The sequence below is a fragment of the Mercurialis annua genome, linkage group LG7 (genome assembly GCF_937616625.2).
Source record: "Mercurialis annua linkage group LG7, ddMerAnnu1.2, whole genome shotgun sequence".
Classification (NCBI taxonomy): domain Eukaryota; kingdom Viridiplantae; phylum Streptophyta; class Magnoliopsida; order Malpighiales; family Euphorbiaceae; genus Mercurialis; species Mercurialis annua.
In genome coordinates, this window is record NC_065576.1 from 3,381,385 (window position 1) to 3,397,741 (window position 16,357).

Consider the following 16,357-nt stretch of genomic DNA (forward strand, 5'->3'; position numbering starts at 1 on the left):
AGTTTTCATTAATCAAGTGCTAGAAGAGTTTTAGGAAGATAATCAAGTGTTGACACCAATAAAATAAAAACCAGCGTATATTTGGTATTATTTTTACCTATTTCCATATTTTTCAATTTTTCCCTATTTTCTTCTGTTTCATGCGCACTCTAAACCCAACTTTCATCTTCAATATATATATTGTAAAATAGCAGAAAAGACAAGAGATAAAATACAATAAAAAGATTTTTATTATTTGAGTTTTTTTTATTTATTAAACAGTAAGCCAGCTTATCCTATAATTTAAATGTGATTAAACAGTTAATGAGAATAACAACAACAATTATTCAAACTATGTGAACTTCACGGTCTACCAAAATGGAAGAAATCATTTATATACCACTATTTTTTTATTTTCTCGATCATTTTTCCGGCCAGGTACTTGATAAAATATGTACTCGACAAGTTTCCGTGCATCATTACTATACTGACTGAACTGAGCCAATATTCCCAGTTAAGAAATAATCTGCATTCTATGGATTTTGTTCTGCATTGTGATAAGAATGGCCAACTCCTGGGCTATGACCCGGCTGTGTGGGTCGGTAATCATCTTTATTTCCTGCAACAAAATGTTCATTGCCGGAAACTTCCTTCGGATGGCCAACACCAAGGCTGTAACCCGGAGCAGTCGGCCTGAAATCATCTTTCGATTCGGCAGCAGAAGCTTCAGACACAGTTGATGGCAGTTTTTCTGTTTCTGAAACCGATTCTTTATGAATTTCAGGATGATTCTTGTAGTTATCTTTAAATCTTGTAAAAGAATGTTCAATGTCCGAGCTAGCAGCGAGTTCTACCGCCTTGTGATGGCCAACGCCTGGGCTAACACCGGGGGTTGTTGGCCGGAAAGCATCCTGGGACGTCGGAGCAGCGGAAACACGGGACCTGTCAGTTTGTGTTTGCTCTTGTCCTGACAGAGAATCTTTGACCCGGTGCAAGTTTACAGACCTGCCAAGTTCTTGTTTGTTCGTTGATTTGATTAACCTTGCTTCAGTAAACAGAATTTGAAGGCAGGAAATGAATGTAAGAAGAAATAGAGCATGTCTGAAAAAGTAATGGGTTTCTGCCATGATCATGGAATTAAAGAAGCTGAAAGAATTTGATTTATTATAGCTAATATGAGTGAGTGATGGTTACAAGTTTTGAATTCCACTCGGTATTTATAGCAATATAATTGTGTATTATAATTTATATGCACATTTGTTTATAAGCTATACTAATTTGTGATAGGATTCTCACCTCTAATCAGTCTAATAAATTAAAGTTTGTGGACTAGGAAGGTGACTATAATTTTGGATGGTTAGAGTGCATAACGATTTGACTTCGTTAGTGTTAAAGATCTTCTTTGAGAAAATAAATAAATTGTTGGTTTGGATAACATTTTCTCACTTATATTTGCTTATAATAATTATTATTTCATCCAACAATTTATAACAAATCTTGTCCGAAGCAATATTACATAATTTTTATTTCTCTCTCCGTTCCGGATTGATAAATTTATTTGTTTTATATACATATTAAAAAACTATTTATGTTTAGTTAAAATTAGACTTATTATGTATTTAGAATATTTTTTTGGTGACGAGGACTCACTCTACTGAGCAGAAACTCAATATCATTGTCAAACCCCGCGATGTGGACCGCCCGCAAGCCCACATACCTTGTAATTCCGGGCTATAATGGCCAGCAATCCAACCTCAACCACTTCATATTAAGAAAGGGCGTAGCCGGGATTCGAACCCGCGACCTTTGGCGCCCAGATTAATAGAGTATCAAAATCAAGAATAGAAGAAGCAGATTCAAGATTGAAGAAATCCAGCTCATTAGTTAGTTAAATTCTGTTAGCAGTCAATTAGCAGTTAGTTAGTGCATGTACAGTCAGCATTTCTGTTAACTTCAGTTAACAGAAATAGCCGTTGCATCTTTATTTTCTAAACAAGTAGAATATTGACAAGTGTCAATATAGCAGTTGTATATAATTAGAAAGCTGAACTCAGCTTTAATCTAATGAATTAATTTCATCTTCTTCAAATCTTTATTCTCTGTATTCTCTCAATTCTTATATGGTATCAAAGCGAATTCACGCTCAAGAACACTGCTGCTGATTTCTTTCAGAATTTCTTAGTCAAATCGATTATTCAAGAACTCTTATTCACAAATCTGATTAGTTCAAACAATTCAGTCATTCTTTCTTTTGATTTCTTTAATTCATACGAAGTTAAAATTTCTTCTGTTCTTTCTTTATTTCTCATCTTTCTTTAATTCAAAACCCTAATATCAGAAATTATGTCTTCTATCAACTCTGAATTTGATAATCCTGCAAGTCCATTTTACTTACATCCTAGTGAAAACCCATCTTTAGTTTTAGTTTCTCCTTTACTGAATGATCAAAATTATCATTCATGGGCAAGATCCATGAAAATGTGTTTGATGTCTAAGAACAAACTCAAGTTTGTCAATGGAAGTATTTCTGTTCCAGCAAGAGAAGACCCAATTTATGCTATTTGGGAGCGATGCAATACAATGTTACTTTCTTGGATACTTAGATCTTTATCCCCCTCTATAGCACAAAGTATTCTTTGGATTGATACAGCTTTGGAAGCTTGGAAAGATCTGTTTGATCGTTTTTCGCAAGGTAATGCAATTCGTATATCTGATCTTCAAGAAGAAATATATGTTTTTAAACAAAATAATTTGTCAGTTACAGATTATTTCACTCAATTGAAGATTTTATGGGATGAATATATGAATTTGAGGTTTGTTCCAACTTGCACTTGTAATCCTCAGTGCAGTTGTGAAGCTTTAAAGATTGTTAAGAGACAGCAAGAAGGAGATTATATAATTCGTTTTTTAAAGGGTTTAACAGAAAACTTTGCAACTGTTAGGACTCAAATTTTAATGGTTGATCCTTTACCAAAGATTAATAAGGTGTTTTCTTTGGTGTTACAACATGAAAGACAAATTGGGATAGGTTTTTCAGATTCTTTGTCTGCTTTACAAATTGCTGAACCTGCAGTTTTTGCAACTCAGGGAAATTCTAATTTTCAGAAAAGACCATCTAATGGGAATTTTGGTAATAATAGGCCTTATGGAAATAGATCTTCTGGTTACAACAATAGACCTGGAAATTTTGCTGGAAATAGGTCATATGTGGATAGATCTTCTGGAATAGATAAACCAATGTGTACATTTTGTGGATTTAGTGGACATACTGTGGAAATTTGCTTTAAAAAGCATGGTTATCCACCTGGTTACAAGCCTAGACCTAGAGTGCAGGGTTATGTAAATCAGGTAGGAGAATTTGTTGCTGAAAATGAACAAGACAGGTTTTATAGTGATCAAGAACAAATGTGTTATAATGAGGATGAATTCATTGAAAATGAGAAGGCAGAAAGGGGTTTTACTCAAAATCAAGAACAGAATGTTCATAAAGAAGAGGTACCTGTCTTTACACAAGAGCAGTACAAGCAACTCATGAGCATGCTTCAACATAATGCTTCAACTAGTGGTCACAAGGTTAATACAGTGTCAACAAATTTTGTTCCTATTTCAGCACCAACAGACCATGATTCTGGTGTGCATTTTTCTGCTTCTACTTCTGCTTTTATTAGTTCTAAAAATGATTGTTGGATCATAGATTCAGGAGCTACTGACCACATTGTTTGTTCATTAAATGTTTTAGTAGCTATAAACCAGTAGAAAATGTGTTTGTTACATTGCCAAATTCTCAGAAAATAAGTGTAACACATATAGGAATAGTAAAATTTAGCAAAGATTTTGAATTGCATGATGTGTTATAGGTTCCTAAGTTTTTCTTTAATTTGATTTCAACTAGTAAATTAACATCTTATTATCAATATTGCTTAATTTTACACAAAGATGTTTGTGTAATACAGGATGTTATCAATTGGAAGATGATTGGATTAGCTAGGAAGATGATAGGGGTAGAAATACCCCTATATTTAGGTATACTTTTGATACGGTATTTGCATGTTGATATGTGTTTTTGAGCGCTATTTGGGTACTTATTGCTATGTTGAGTATTTCAGGAAAATGTGCAAGTATGGCGTAATTTGGAGTGATTTTGATGATATTCAGAGATTGCAAGAGGTCGAAGTGGAGCATGGGAGAATCGAGGAGTAGAAATAAGTGATTTTGGCCAAGTGACCAAGTACACGGACGTGCACTCCTTCATAATACAAGAATACACGAACGTGTAATATCGCCGAAGGGTAGTATTTGAGGAGATGAGAAAGAAAGCAGAAAATTGGCCAAGTAATGTAGTACACGAACGTGTACTTCCCTGCAGTGTTAAAGTACACGATCGTGTACTTTCGCCGAAGGGTGAGTTTTGTGAAGCCAAAAGGAATGAAAATTTAGCCAAGTCCTAGGGTACACGAACGTGTACTACCTCGAAGAACAAGAGTTCACGATCGTGTACTTTCGCCGAAGGACATTATTTTGTGAAGTTTGAAGATTTGGCTAAGGCATAAAGAACACGAACGTGTACTACCTTACACGGTCGTGTAAGTGTCGAAAGTTGCGACTAGAAAAAGACAAAATTGTCCGTTTTAACTCCAAACTCCGAGAAACTCAAAGGGCACTTCTGGGTTTTCATCTATCTTGACCTAGTATCAGATTATGAAGTTGGGAGCCGTATAAATAGGGAGTTTAACATCGAACAAAGGTTCGCGTAGTTTTGTAATCACATAAACCATAGATTAGAGTTTTCTTATTGTTGGATTATCGATTCATTCAGTTCTTCATTAATTTTCTTGTCGATTATTATTAGTTTACTTTCGAACAAGGTACGATTATTTTCAATTCTATATTCAGTATTCAATTTAATCTTAGAATGATTTCTTTAATTATTGCTTTGGGTTATTTCATTATTATGTCTAGCTAAACCCTTCATTGGGGATTATTAATCGAAATTATGTCTGTTTAATTGAATTGGACTTATGGGTTTTGTGCTCTTGATGGGTTTTAATTATTATGCTTAATGCTTAGCCTAAACTGATCACTTAGTCTTTGCCGTGTGTTTTGATTTTAGCTCGAGAGAGTAAAATTGGAATAGAACAATATAATTAAGAACGCAAGAGTTGATTGTGCGAGAGTGAATTAACGAGTGCGGGTTCTTAGAATTTGCTTAATAATCATTAAATCGATTTATACTTAGGTTAATCATTGTGCGAGAGTGAATAATTAACCCAGTATTAGTTAGTTTAATGCTTTTGCCTGTAATTGCTCGAGAGAGAATTTTAGGTGCTCTAGATTAGTTCGAACGTCATCAGAACCATATAATTCATAATCCGAATCAAGTAAACAGCATAACTAAGATTAATAATCCCTGTTTCTCCCATTATTGTTAAAACTCTACTTTAATTACAGTCTCAGTTATCTTTAACTGGCAATTGTCTATTTCTGTTCTTTTTAATTACAAAATAAACACAATTATCTTTTCGGCTATTCGAATCGAGTCTTTCAACTGGTTGTCTTTAGAACTTTCTCTGTGGGTACGATATCCGGACTTCATAGTCTGTATTACAAGTTGGCATACGTACGCTTGCGTATTTTCACCAACAAGTTTTTGGCGCCGTTGCCGGGAAAGTTTTTCTTTAACAACTAAGTTGGGATTGCTTGGCTTGTTTTAGTCTTTATTTTTCTTGTTTTACGCGTGGGGTTTGTTGATTTTGTTGTTTCAGGTACCCTTCTCTTAGTGTATGCATAATACACGACGCAAAGGACTACCGTTAGAACCGTTTCAACAAGACCTCACTACCTTTGAGCGAAGTGTCAGAAAAGCAACACACTCAACTCAAAGGAATCTCAACATGGAGAACGAAAACGATGCTCCTCCTGGATTCAACAATGCGGGTGATAATCTAGTGATCCCGCAGAATCAAAATCAGCAGAATCCGCAGAATGCTCAAGGACAGAACAATGAAGAGCCTCGAGTGAAAACACTGATGGAAATATTTCAGCCAAATGTGGGAAACAACACCCATGGCTATTTTGCACATCCTGTGCCGACTACCCATTATGAGATCAAGACGAGTGTCATTCAGCTGTTGAAGGATAACTGCCAGTTCTATGGGCTGCCTAGGGAAGATCCTAACGCACATCTTGCAAACTTCTTGGAAGTATGTAGCACATTCAAGATGAACAACATGACTGACGACGAGGTATGGCTTCGCCTGTTCCCATTTTCTCTGAGGGATAAGGCAAAACAATGGCTTCACGCTCTACCTAGCGCAGGCATTAATACTTGGTCCGATCTGGCGAAAGCGTTCTTGCACAAGTATTTCTCCATGGCAAAGACTGCAAAGCTGACCAGGGATATTATGCTCTATCAGCAACTTGATGGGGAATCAGTTCATGAAGCGTGGGAGCGCTATAAGGAGATGCAGAGGCAAGTTCCGCATCATAACATCACTCGGGAGAATTTGATCCAAACCTTTTACAATGGAGCAACTGAATTGGGGAGAAGCACGATTGACGCAGGCGCAGGAGGGTCTCTGATGAGAAAAACGGCGGATGAAGCATTCGATCTGTTAGATGAGATGGCAGTAAATGGCTGTTTTTGGCCATCTGAAAGGGCGAAGGCACCTGCGCAGAGAGGAGTTATGTCAGTTACTGCTGAGTCTGCAATGGAGGCTTTAAAATCGAAGACTGCAGCATTGCAAAATCAAGTGGATTTTCTTACACGGCAGGCTGCAGGAGTTAATATTAACAGTGTAGCTGCCATTCAGAGTAACTGCGAGGTATGTGGGGAGCATGGTCATATGTCGAATGAATGTTCTGTATGGGGTCAGCCTAACAATGAACAAGTTAATTTTGTGGGAGGGCAAAGACAGGGCAATGATCCATACGCTTCAACTTACAACCCAGGATGGAGGAATCACCCGAATTTCTCATGGAAGGACAATGGGGGTAATGCCAACAATCAGGCAGGTCCGAGCTTTCAGGGCGGACAGAGGCCACAACACAATCAGGGCAACTACCAGAATCAAGGGAACTTTCAGAATCAAGGGAATTTCCAACATCAGAATAACCGACCGCAGCATCCTCCTGGCTTCCAACAAAGAGAGCAAGGCGAGTCTCTCCACAGCAAGTTTGATAAATTGATGGAGATGATGATGAAGAAGGATGCCGAGACGCAGCAAACATTTAAAAATCATGCTGCTACAATTCATAACCTTGAGGTGCAGAATCAGCAGATGGCTAAAGCACTGCAAAGCAGAAGTCAGGGGGGTTTACCATCCACTACTGAGGAAAACCCCAGAGAGCATCTCAAGGCTATTGAGTTGAGAAGTGGGAAAGCACTGGATGATCCATATGCAGGACGTGCTACAGTTGAGGCGGAAAAGGAACAGTGTGAGGGTGGCGAGCCTGAAAAGGTAGTTGCTAAACCACCTCCACCACCTCCTTTTGTGCCAAAGGTGCCATTCCCACACAGAGTGAAGAAGCCGCAGGACACTTGGAAGTTTCACAAATTTCTTGAAACTTTCAAGAAGCTACAGATTAACATCAGTCTGGCAGACGCATTGAGAGAGATGCCGCACTATGCAAAGTTTCTCAAGGAGATCATCACCAACAAGCGGAGTTGGGATGCAGAGGGACCAGTACCGATGACAGAAAACTGCAGCTCAATCATATTGAGCAGTCTACCGACCAAGCTTAAGGATCCAGGAAGTTTCACTATCCCTTGTACTATCGGTAACATGCAGTCTGTTAATTGCCTTTGCGATTTAGGTGCTAGTATTAATTTGATGCCCTTATCCCTTTTTCGTAGTATGTTTGGTGATCAACAGGTACAGGCTACGCCGATGATGTTGCAGCTAGCGGATCACTCTCTGAAAAAGCCACATGGGATTGTGGAGGATGTCCTAGTGAAGGTCAACAAATTCATATTCCCTGTGGACTTTGTTGTCCTTGACTACGCAGCGGACAAGGAGTGCCCGATGATATTGGGGCGACCATTCATGAACACTGGCAGAGCTCTTATCGATGTTCATGATGGAAAGCTGACTCTGAGAATTGGGGATGAGAGAGTTGAGTTCGACATGAGAAAGATCACACGCCATCCCAATTCTGGAGGTGAATGCATGCGGGTAGACATGGTGGATGAGTTAGTGGAAGAACAACTGGCAGAAACCAATGCCATCCTGCAGTCTATGCCGAATGAAAGGGAGGAGTACTTAGAGGAACCAGTCCTCGAACCACTGTTGAAAAGCAAGCACATCACTCCTCCCTCCTCAGAGAAGCCACCAAAAGTGGAGCTCAAGACCTTGCCTGCACACTTGCGATATGCTTTCTTGGGAGCTGATGGCACTTTGCCTATTATCATCAGCAACAAGCTCACCAAGAAGCAAGAGCAGAGGGTCATTGAGGTAGTCAAGGGACGTATCTTGGCTATTGGGTGGCAGATCTCAGATATCAGAGGGATCAGCCCTTCAGTAGTGATGCATCGGATTCATTTAGAGGATGAGTCTAAGGCATCTGCGCAGAGACAGAGACGGCTGAACCCTAACATGAAGGAGGTGGTTCACAAGGAGATTGTGAAGCTACTTGATGCGGGCATCATCTATCCCATCTCTGATAGTTCATGGGTGAGCCCAATTCAGTGTGTGCCTAAGAAAGGCGGGATGACAGTCATAGAGAACGACAAGGGAGAACAGATTTCTACTCGCACGGTTACTGGGTGGCGAGTGTGCATTGACTACAGGAAGCTGAATGCCGAAACTAGGAAGGATCACTTCCCGCTTCCTTTTATTGATCAGATGCTAGAGCGAGTGGCAGGACATGCGTTTTACTGTTTTCTGGATGGTTACTCTGGGTACAATCAGATCATTATCTTCCCAGAGGACCAAGAGAAGACTACCTTTACTTGTCCATATGGCACTTTCGCCTACCGCCGCATGCCGTTCGGTCTTTGCAATGCGCCCGCTACGTTTCAGAGGTGCATGACTTCGATCTTTAATGATATGATCGAAGACATCATGGAAGTATTCATGGACGACTTTTCAGTCTTTGGAGACTCCTTCGAGTGTTGTCTTCGTAATTTGGACCGGGTCCTGCAGAGATGTGAGGAGACAAATCTAGTGCTGAACTGGGAAAAATGCCACTTCATGGTTGAGGAGGGCATTGTTTTGGGGCACAAGATATCCAGAGAGGGTATCGAGGTTGACAGGGCAAAGACAGAGGTGATTGAAAAGCTTCCACCTCCAGTCACAGTGAAAGGAGTCCGTGCTTTTCTCGGGCACGCAGGTTTTTATCGCAGGTTCATCAAAGATTTTTCGTCCATAGCGCGTCCTTTGACTACCTTACTTGTCAAGGACGCGCCTTTTTTGTTTACTGATGCCTGTTTAGCTTCTTTTCTCAGGTTAAAGGAAGCATTGGTCACTGCCCCAGTCATCTCTAGCCCGGATTGGGATCTACCTTTTGAGATCATGTGCGATGCAAGCGATCAGGCGTTGGGAAGCATTCTGGGGCAGAGGAAGGACAAGAAGCTTCATGTCGTCTATTATGCGAGTCGTACTCTAACAGGCGCTCAGCTGAACTACACTACCACGGAGAAGGAGATGCTAGCTGTAGTGTTTTCACCGGACAAATTTAGGCAGTATCTACTTGGCTCAAAGGTTATCATTTATACGGATCATGCTGCGCTACGATACCTTTTTGCCAAGCAAGATGCCAAGCCTAGATTGATTCGGTGGGTATTGCTCTTACAAGAGTTTGACTTGGAGATCAGAGACAAGAAAGGGACAGAGAATGTAGTAGCAGATCACTTGTCACGGTTAGAGGTGCCCGAGCCAGTGATAGAAGGTGAAGTCATCAATGAACGGTTTCCTGATGAGGCACTTATGCTCATTAAGGAGACGATGAATCCATGGTATGCAGACTTCGCCAACTATCTCTCAGCTGACATTATGCCTCCGGACATGAGCAGTCACCAGCGCAAGAAATTCCTCTCTGATGTTAAGCGCTATCTGTGGGATGAGCCATACCTATTCCGAGTTTGTGCAGATGAGATGATCCGGAGATGTGTCGCAGAGGAAGAAATGTTGGCTATTATGACTCAGTGCCATTCTTCAGATTTTGGGGGTCACTATGCCTCGGGAAGGACAGCAGCACGGGTACTGGAAAGTGGCTTTTACTGGCCCACATTGCATAGAGATGTGAGAGACTTTGTGCAGCACTGTGACAGATGCCAGCGGACAGGCAATATTTCTAGGCGCGATGAGATGCCTCTCTCTTCCATTCAGGAGGTGGAGATTTTTGACGTCTGGGGTATCGACTTCATGGGACCATTCCCTATGTCTTGTGGCAACCTTTACATCCTGGTTTGTGTCGACTATGTGTCGAAATGGGTGGAAGCAGCTGCTTTACCTACTAATGATGGAAAGGTGGTCATAGCGTTCTTGAAGAAGTTGATAAATCGATTTGGTGTACCACGGGCGATCATCAGTGATGGGGGATCACATTTCTGCAATCGGCACTTTACCGCACTGATGAAGAAATACAACGTTTATCATAGAGTGGCAACCCCATATCACCCCCAGACAAGTGGACAGGTCGAGGTGTCCAACAGAGAGTTGAAGCGCATCCTTGAAAAGACAGTCAATGGCTCTCGTAAAGACTGGTCTCAGAAGCTAGGTGATGCGTTATGGGCATATCGAACGGCATTTAAAACGCCAACCGGTATGTCCCCTTACAGGCTGGTCTACGGAAAAGCATGTCATTTACCTGTGGAGCTTGAGCATCGCGCATACTGGGCTATTAAAGAGCTTAATTTCGACTCAAGGCTATCTAAGCAAAAACGACTTCTGCAGCTAAATGAACTTGATGAGTTTCGCTTGTCAGCATATGAGAATGCAAAGCTGTACAAGGAAAAGACCAAAAAATGGCACGATGCTCATATCGTGCCTAAGACGTTTACAGAAGGCAGTCATGTGCTACTGTATAACTCTCGTTTGCGTCTATTTCCTGGCAAGCTGAAGTCGAGATGGAGTGGACCTTTTAAGGTGCGACATGTAGCTGAACATGGCGCAATTGAGCTTGAAAACGCAAATGGAGAGACTTTTAAAGTCAATGGTCAGAGGTGCAAGCCGTACTTAGGTCCGTTGACAGACGAAGGAAGAGAGTGTTACACTCTCGACACTCCAAACTGAGTCAGGTATTATACGGTCAAAGCTAGCGACCTTAAACAAGCTATATTTGGACGAAAGTCCAAATTTGTTATGCTTTAATATATTTTGGCTCTATTTTATATTTTAGTTAGGGTGAATTTTCATTATTTTAGCTCCTTCTTATTTTTGTTTATTTTATTTTCTATGTTGTTTTTCAATTTTTGCTAGTTCAGAATGATCCGGTAGTGGAGTTTTTGATTGTGCAGGTAACAGATGCAAATCTGCTGTCAGGTCTGAAATCCAGGAAAAGTACACGAACGTGTACTGGATTACACGACCGTGCCCTTGAAAGGTACACGAACGTGTACAAAAGAACACGAACGTGCCTCATCTGGAAAGTACACGAACGTGTACTACCTTACACGGTCGTGTACCCCAAAAGAACACGAACGTGTATAATGCAGCACGGTCGTGTTTCGTGAGCATTTAATGACAGCGAGGTTTTTAATCTCTTAACACCCCTTTCCTCTCAACAAAAACCCTAACTCCCTTCCACACCAGAAAAAACGCCACCATCACCACCAAACCTCACTACCACCACAAACATCGCCGTACCCCAGCCGCCACATCCACCAAACCCTACTGCTAACCACCGCCATCAACAACAACCCGCTCTACCCACAGACCCTAATTGCCGCCACAAACGACCACCATCTCCGCCGCACGTTTCAGCCGCTGCTCACCGGCAGACTAGTTACCACGCACCTCCATCTCACAAGCATTAGGGTTACGTTTCAGGCTCAGTTCAGTCCACATCCAATCCGAATCAGATAAGGGCAGCAAAATTTTCTCTCCACATCCGTAAGTGTTACTACCTTGTGCCATTCGTTCTTAATTTCAACAAGTTTAGGACTATGCCTAGGGTTAAGATTGCTAGCTATGTTGAGGATGATGATGATAATAGAGAAATAGGGCAGAGTAGTAGGACTGTTGATGCGGAACAGCCGCGTGTGAATCTCAGAGAGCAGTATGATGCGCCGTTTGATATCTGGACAGAGGAAGAGGGGGTTTTGTATCAGAGTTTGAAGGATAGGAAGATTGTGGTTGCCAGAGAGCTTGATTTTAAGGTCCTGAAGAAGCTAAAAATCGAAAAGGATGTGCGGAACCACCTGAAACAGTGGAATTTGACTGCACTCGAGGATGTGAACCATGATACTGTGAAGCTTATCTCACTCGAGTTTTTCACAACCGTGTGTCAGCCAGAGCCTGGGGTGATGACTCTTACCTTTCGGTTGAAAGGAAAGGAATACTCTATTAGTTTACAGTGGATGCGCACACTTTTTGAGACAGGCGAGGAGGGCATGGGAGAGTTACCGACTCAGTTCAACAAGGATGCCATCTGGAATGCGCTGACTGGTGAACCAAAATTTAGCACCAGGGTTTCTAACAAGACCCGATCAATCAAGGACCCGGCGCTGTATATCATGCATAAGTGGTATGTGGAGACCATTTGTGGGCGATCTGAGGCCAACAAGGTTCACAAAGAAGATTTGCTGATTATGGACAGCTTGCTGCACCCTGAGTGTGTGGGCGTCGACATGGGATTTCGTATCTTTGTGATGCTGCGAGATCTTCCTAGCAGGACCGGAGTATCCAGGTGTTTGGGTATGGGTCATTTGGTTCGCGAGATTGCTTTAGAGTTAGGCGCGTACACTCCTGAAGAGGTTGCTGAGATGGAGTTGCGCGAGCCAACTCGTTTCGATATTCAGCATCTCAAGGCGACTTTGTTTCTGGATTCCAAGGGAAAAATTCAGTCAGTGGCAGAGCGCGGTAAAGGGACCAAAAAGAAGTTTGGCTTGGTTGAGCAGGTAGAGGAAGCAGAAGAGGGCGCAGAGGCTACTGAGGTACCCCTCGATGGAGGTGTACCGGTACAGCCACAGGCTCAGGACGCTTATCAGAGAAGCATGCTGGATATTCAGAGACAGATGCTGAGGGAGCAGCGAGCTCATTTCCAGATGCAGAGGGCTTACATGCGAGCTACTCATCCAGAGGGCGATTATCCATCGCCACCACCACCGGAGGATTTCTGAGTTTTATTCTCTTTTCACCCTTTCACATTTATTTTTTTTTAGACTTTATCCTTATTTTTATTGTTCTTTACTTTCTATCTTTTTGATGCATTGGGGACAATGCATAGGTTAGTGTGGGGGTGGATAGAAAAACTAGTGTTTTATTTTCTGTTATTGTCTGTTTTCTTTCTGCTATGTCAGCGTCAGTCTGTTATTTTTTTTCTGTTATGTCATTTTCTTTTTGTAGGAAACGTGACGTTGTGATGTTATGACTCTGATATCATTTGGCTTCTAGTGGATGTGATGGTCAGACATTTTCTCTCTTATTTTTTGTGATTATAATTGTGCTCATACTGTGAAGATACTGCGTTAGAATGTTTGGAACCTTCTTGTTTTTGTCTCCCCTATTTAATGAATTGTTTAATCATGGTTTTTTATGTCTGAGCAACATATGGTGAATAACTCTTAAATAATGTACCTTCTTGCTGACATGACTTAATAGGACTGAGGTGAAAGCTTGTATTTTGCAATTGCATGACGTCTGTGAAAGTCGTAATTTAGGCATAAAAACTTGAAAAGAACATTGAGAAAAATTGAATTTCTGAGCATTTAAACAAAGTATTAGCAAGTCATGAAGCATAACCAAATTTGTGAGAGGTTTTGAGCCATATCGAGCATATTATTTTTATGTCTCATTTGTTGTGGTGTGAGTCAATGCATGTTAATTCTCTAGAATTTGCCATGGGTCCGTAGTAAAATTGCATTGATTGGTTGAATAGATTGAAAAATGATAAATGGCACCTAGGATTACCCATTTCTTTAAACCACTTGAAATAGCCTACCCAATGTCCCCTAGATAACCCAAGTCGAGCCTGAGCCTTATTTGTTTTGCTACACCTATGTTTACACATTTTCCTTTTCTCAGTTACCTCTTTCTACCCATTGACTTGTCAAATTGAATAAATATTAAAAGAACTAGTGTGAGGATGGTAAACATCCAAAGCTCGTGTTGTTAGTTGATGATCTCTTGTGCTATATGATTAGTATGCCTCGTGAAGTTAAGAAAAAGAAAAAATAAAATAAAATAAAAAAGTGAATTAGAAAATTGAGCTTAAAAGAAAAAAAAAAAAAGAAATTCTAAAAAAAAAAAAAAAAAGAAGAAAGAAAAAATATAATGATAGAGTGTAAAGCTTGAAGCATTACAAGTAAAGAAAAAGAGATTGAAAGTTGGTCTTCGAGCTAAGCGTTTAATTGTAGTTCGTTTTGATATTTATTTAAATTGTCAAGTCACACTACCCATATTTGTTTACCCGTACCACACCTTTACCTAAACCCCGTTACAACCTGTGGAAAGTCCATTTTGATTCTTTTTATTTGATGTAATCAGCAGTAGAATTGTGGACTATTGGCAAACTTATGGTAGAATTGCATGTATTGATGTGAGAATTTCAGATTTCTATACCCTTAAACACTTGTGTGTGAGAGAATATCCTGTGAGATGCATGCTTCATGATTTTCCCCATATTTTTGCTATATACTTTGTTTTTCCGCTCAGCAATTGTTTTCGCTATTGTTTGGAGATTGTTTGGACTGCCCTAATGATCGAAGTGAATCGGAACTTTATGCAGGAGTATGTACTTTTAAGTAGTCTCGGTGTTATTAGCTCATGTGTGAGCATTTGGCATCGTTATTTAATGTTATTCACTTCATGTTGTTTGGCTTAAACGGCTATGTGTTGATCAATTCATTAATTAGGGGAGTCTAAAAATGTGTTAGTTTCACGCATTGTAGCAAGGTTATCTGACTAGTGTGTAGCAGTATTTTGTGTTTGCTTGAGGACAAGCAAAAGGTAAGTGTGAGGATGTTTGATAGGGGTAGAAATACCCCTATATTTAGGTATACTTTTGATACGGTATTTGCATGTTGATATGTGTTTTTGAGCGCTATTTGGGTACTTATTGCTATGTTGAGTATTTCAGGAAAATGTGCAAGTATGGCGTAATTTGGAGTGATTTTGATGATATTCAGAGATTGCAAGAGGTCGAAGTGGAGCATGGGAGAATCGAGGAGTAGAAATAAGTGATTTTGGCCAAGTGACCAAGTACACGGACGTGCACTCCTTCATAATACAAGAATACACGAACGTGTAATATCGCCGAAGGGTAGTATTTGAGGAGATGAGAAAGAAAGCAGAAAATTGGCCAAGTAATGTAGTACACGAACGTGTACTTCCCTGCAGTGTTAAAGTACACGATCGTGTACTTTCGCCGAAGGGTGAGTTTTGTGAAGCCAAAAGGAATGAAAATTTAGCCAAGTCCTAGGGTACACGAACGTGTACTACCTCGAAGAACAAGAGTTCACGATCGTGTACTTTCGCCGAAGGACATTATTTTGTGAAGTTTGAAGATTTGGCTAAGGCATAAAGAACACGAACGTGTACTACCTTACACGGTCGTGTAAGTGTCGAAAGTTGCGACTAGAAAAAGACAAAATTGTCCGTTTTAACTCCAAACTCCGAGAAACTCAAAGGGCACTTCTGGGTTTTCATCTATCTTGACCTAGTATCAGATTATGAAGTTGGGAGCCGTATAAATAGGGAGTTTAACATCGAACAAAGGTTCGCGTAGTTTTGTAATCACATAAACCATAGATTAGAGTTTTCTTATTGTTGGATTATCGATTCATTCAGTTCTTCATTAATTTTCTTGTCGATTATTATTAGTTTACTTTCGAACAAGGTACGATTATTTTCAATTCTATATTCAGTATTCAATTTAATCTTAGAATGATTTCTTTAATTATTGCTTTGGGTTATTTCATTATTATGTCTAGCTAAACCCTTCATTGGGGATTATTAATCGAAATTATGTCTGTTTAATTGAATTGGACTTATGGGTTTTGTGCTCTTGATGGGTTTTAATTATTATGCTTAATGCTTAGCCTAAACTGATCACTTAGTCTTTGCCGTGTGTTTTGATTTTAGCTCGAGAGAGTAAAATTGGAATAGAACAATATAATTAAGAACGCAAGAGTTGATTGTGCGAGAGTGAATTAACGAGTGCGGGTTCTTAGAATTTGCTTAATAATCATTAAATCGATTTATACTTAGGTTAATCATTG

General features: G+C 40.2%; 3 protein-coding genes across 3 annotated transcripts; 2 read left to right on the top strand and 1 right to left on the bottom strand.

Moving 5' to 3' along the window:
* Nucleotides 1–212: 212 nt before the first annotated feature.
* On the bottom strand, nucleotides 213–1,153 carry LOC126656505 (precursor of CEP9-like). Its single transcript, XM_050351086.1, has one exon. It carries the CDS (start codon nucleotides 1,110–1,112, stop codon nucleotides 513–515), a length of 600 nt encoding a protein of 199 aa, XP_050207043.1. The 5' UTR covers nucleotides 1,113–1,153; the 3' UTR covers nucleotides 213–512.
* A 1,169-nt stretch (nucleotides 1,154–2,322) lies between these two features.
* On the top strand, nucleotides 2,323–4,179 carry LOC126655615 (uncharacterized). The gene is made up of 3 exons (XM_050349854.1): nucleotides 2,323–3,696; nucleotides 3,933–4,018; nucleotides 4,086–4,179. Exons 1-3 carry the CDS (start codon nucleotides 2,323–2,325, stop codon nucleotides 4,177–4,179), a joined length of 1,554 nt encoding a protein of 517 aa, XP_050205811.1.
* Nucleotides 4,180–5,996: 1,817 nt separating this feature from the next.
* Nucleotides 5,997–11,230, top strand: LOC126655616 (uncharacterized). The gene has a single exon (XM_050349855.2). The coding sequence runs from the start codon at nucleotides 6,006–6,008 to the stop codon at nucleotides 11,208–11,210; it is 5,205 nt and encodes a 1,734-aa protein (XP_050205812.2). The 5' UTR covers nucleotides 5,997–6,005; the 3' UTR covers nucleotides 11,211–11,230.
* The last annotated feature ends 5,127 nt before the right edge of the window (nucleotides 11,231–16,357 follow it).

Coding starts and splice junctions, on each gene's coding strand:
- LOC126656505 (XM_050351086.1), bottom strand. CDS start 1,112: ATGATCATGGCAGAAACCCATTACTTTTTCAGACATGCTCTATTTCTT.
- LOC126655615 (XM_050349854.1), top strand. CDS start 2,323: ATGTCTTCTATCAACTCTGAATTTGATAATCCTGCAAGTCCATTTTAC. Junction 3,697..3,932: donor CAGGAGCTACTGACCACATT/GTTTGTTCATTA, acceptor TGTGTAATACAG/GATGTTATCAATTGGAAGAT. Junction 4,019..4,085: donor TTAGGTATACTTTTGATACG/GTATTTGCATGT, acceptor TGAGTATTTCAG/GAAAATGTGCAAGTATGGCG.
- LOC126655616 (XM_050349855.2), top strand. CDS start 6,006: ATGGAAATATTTCAGCCAAATGTGGGAAACAACACCCATGGCTATTTT.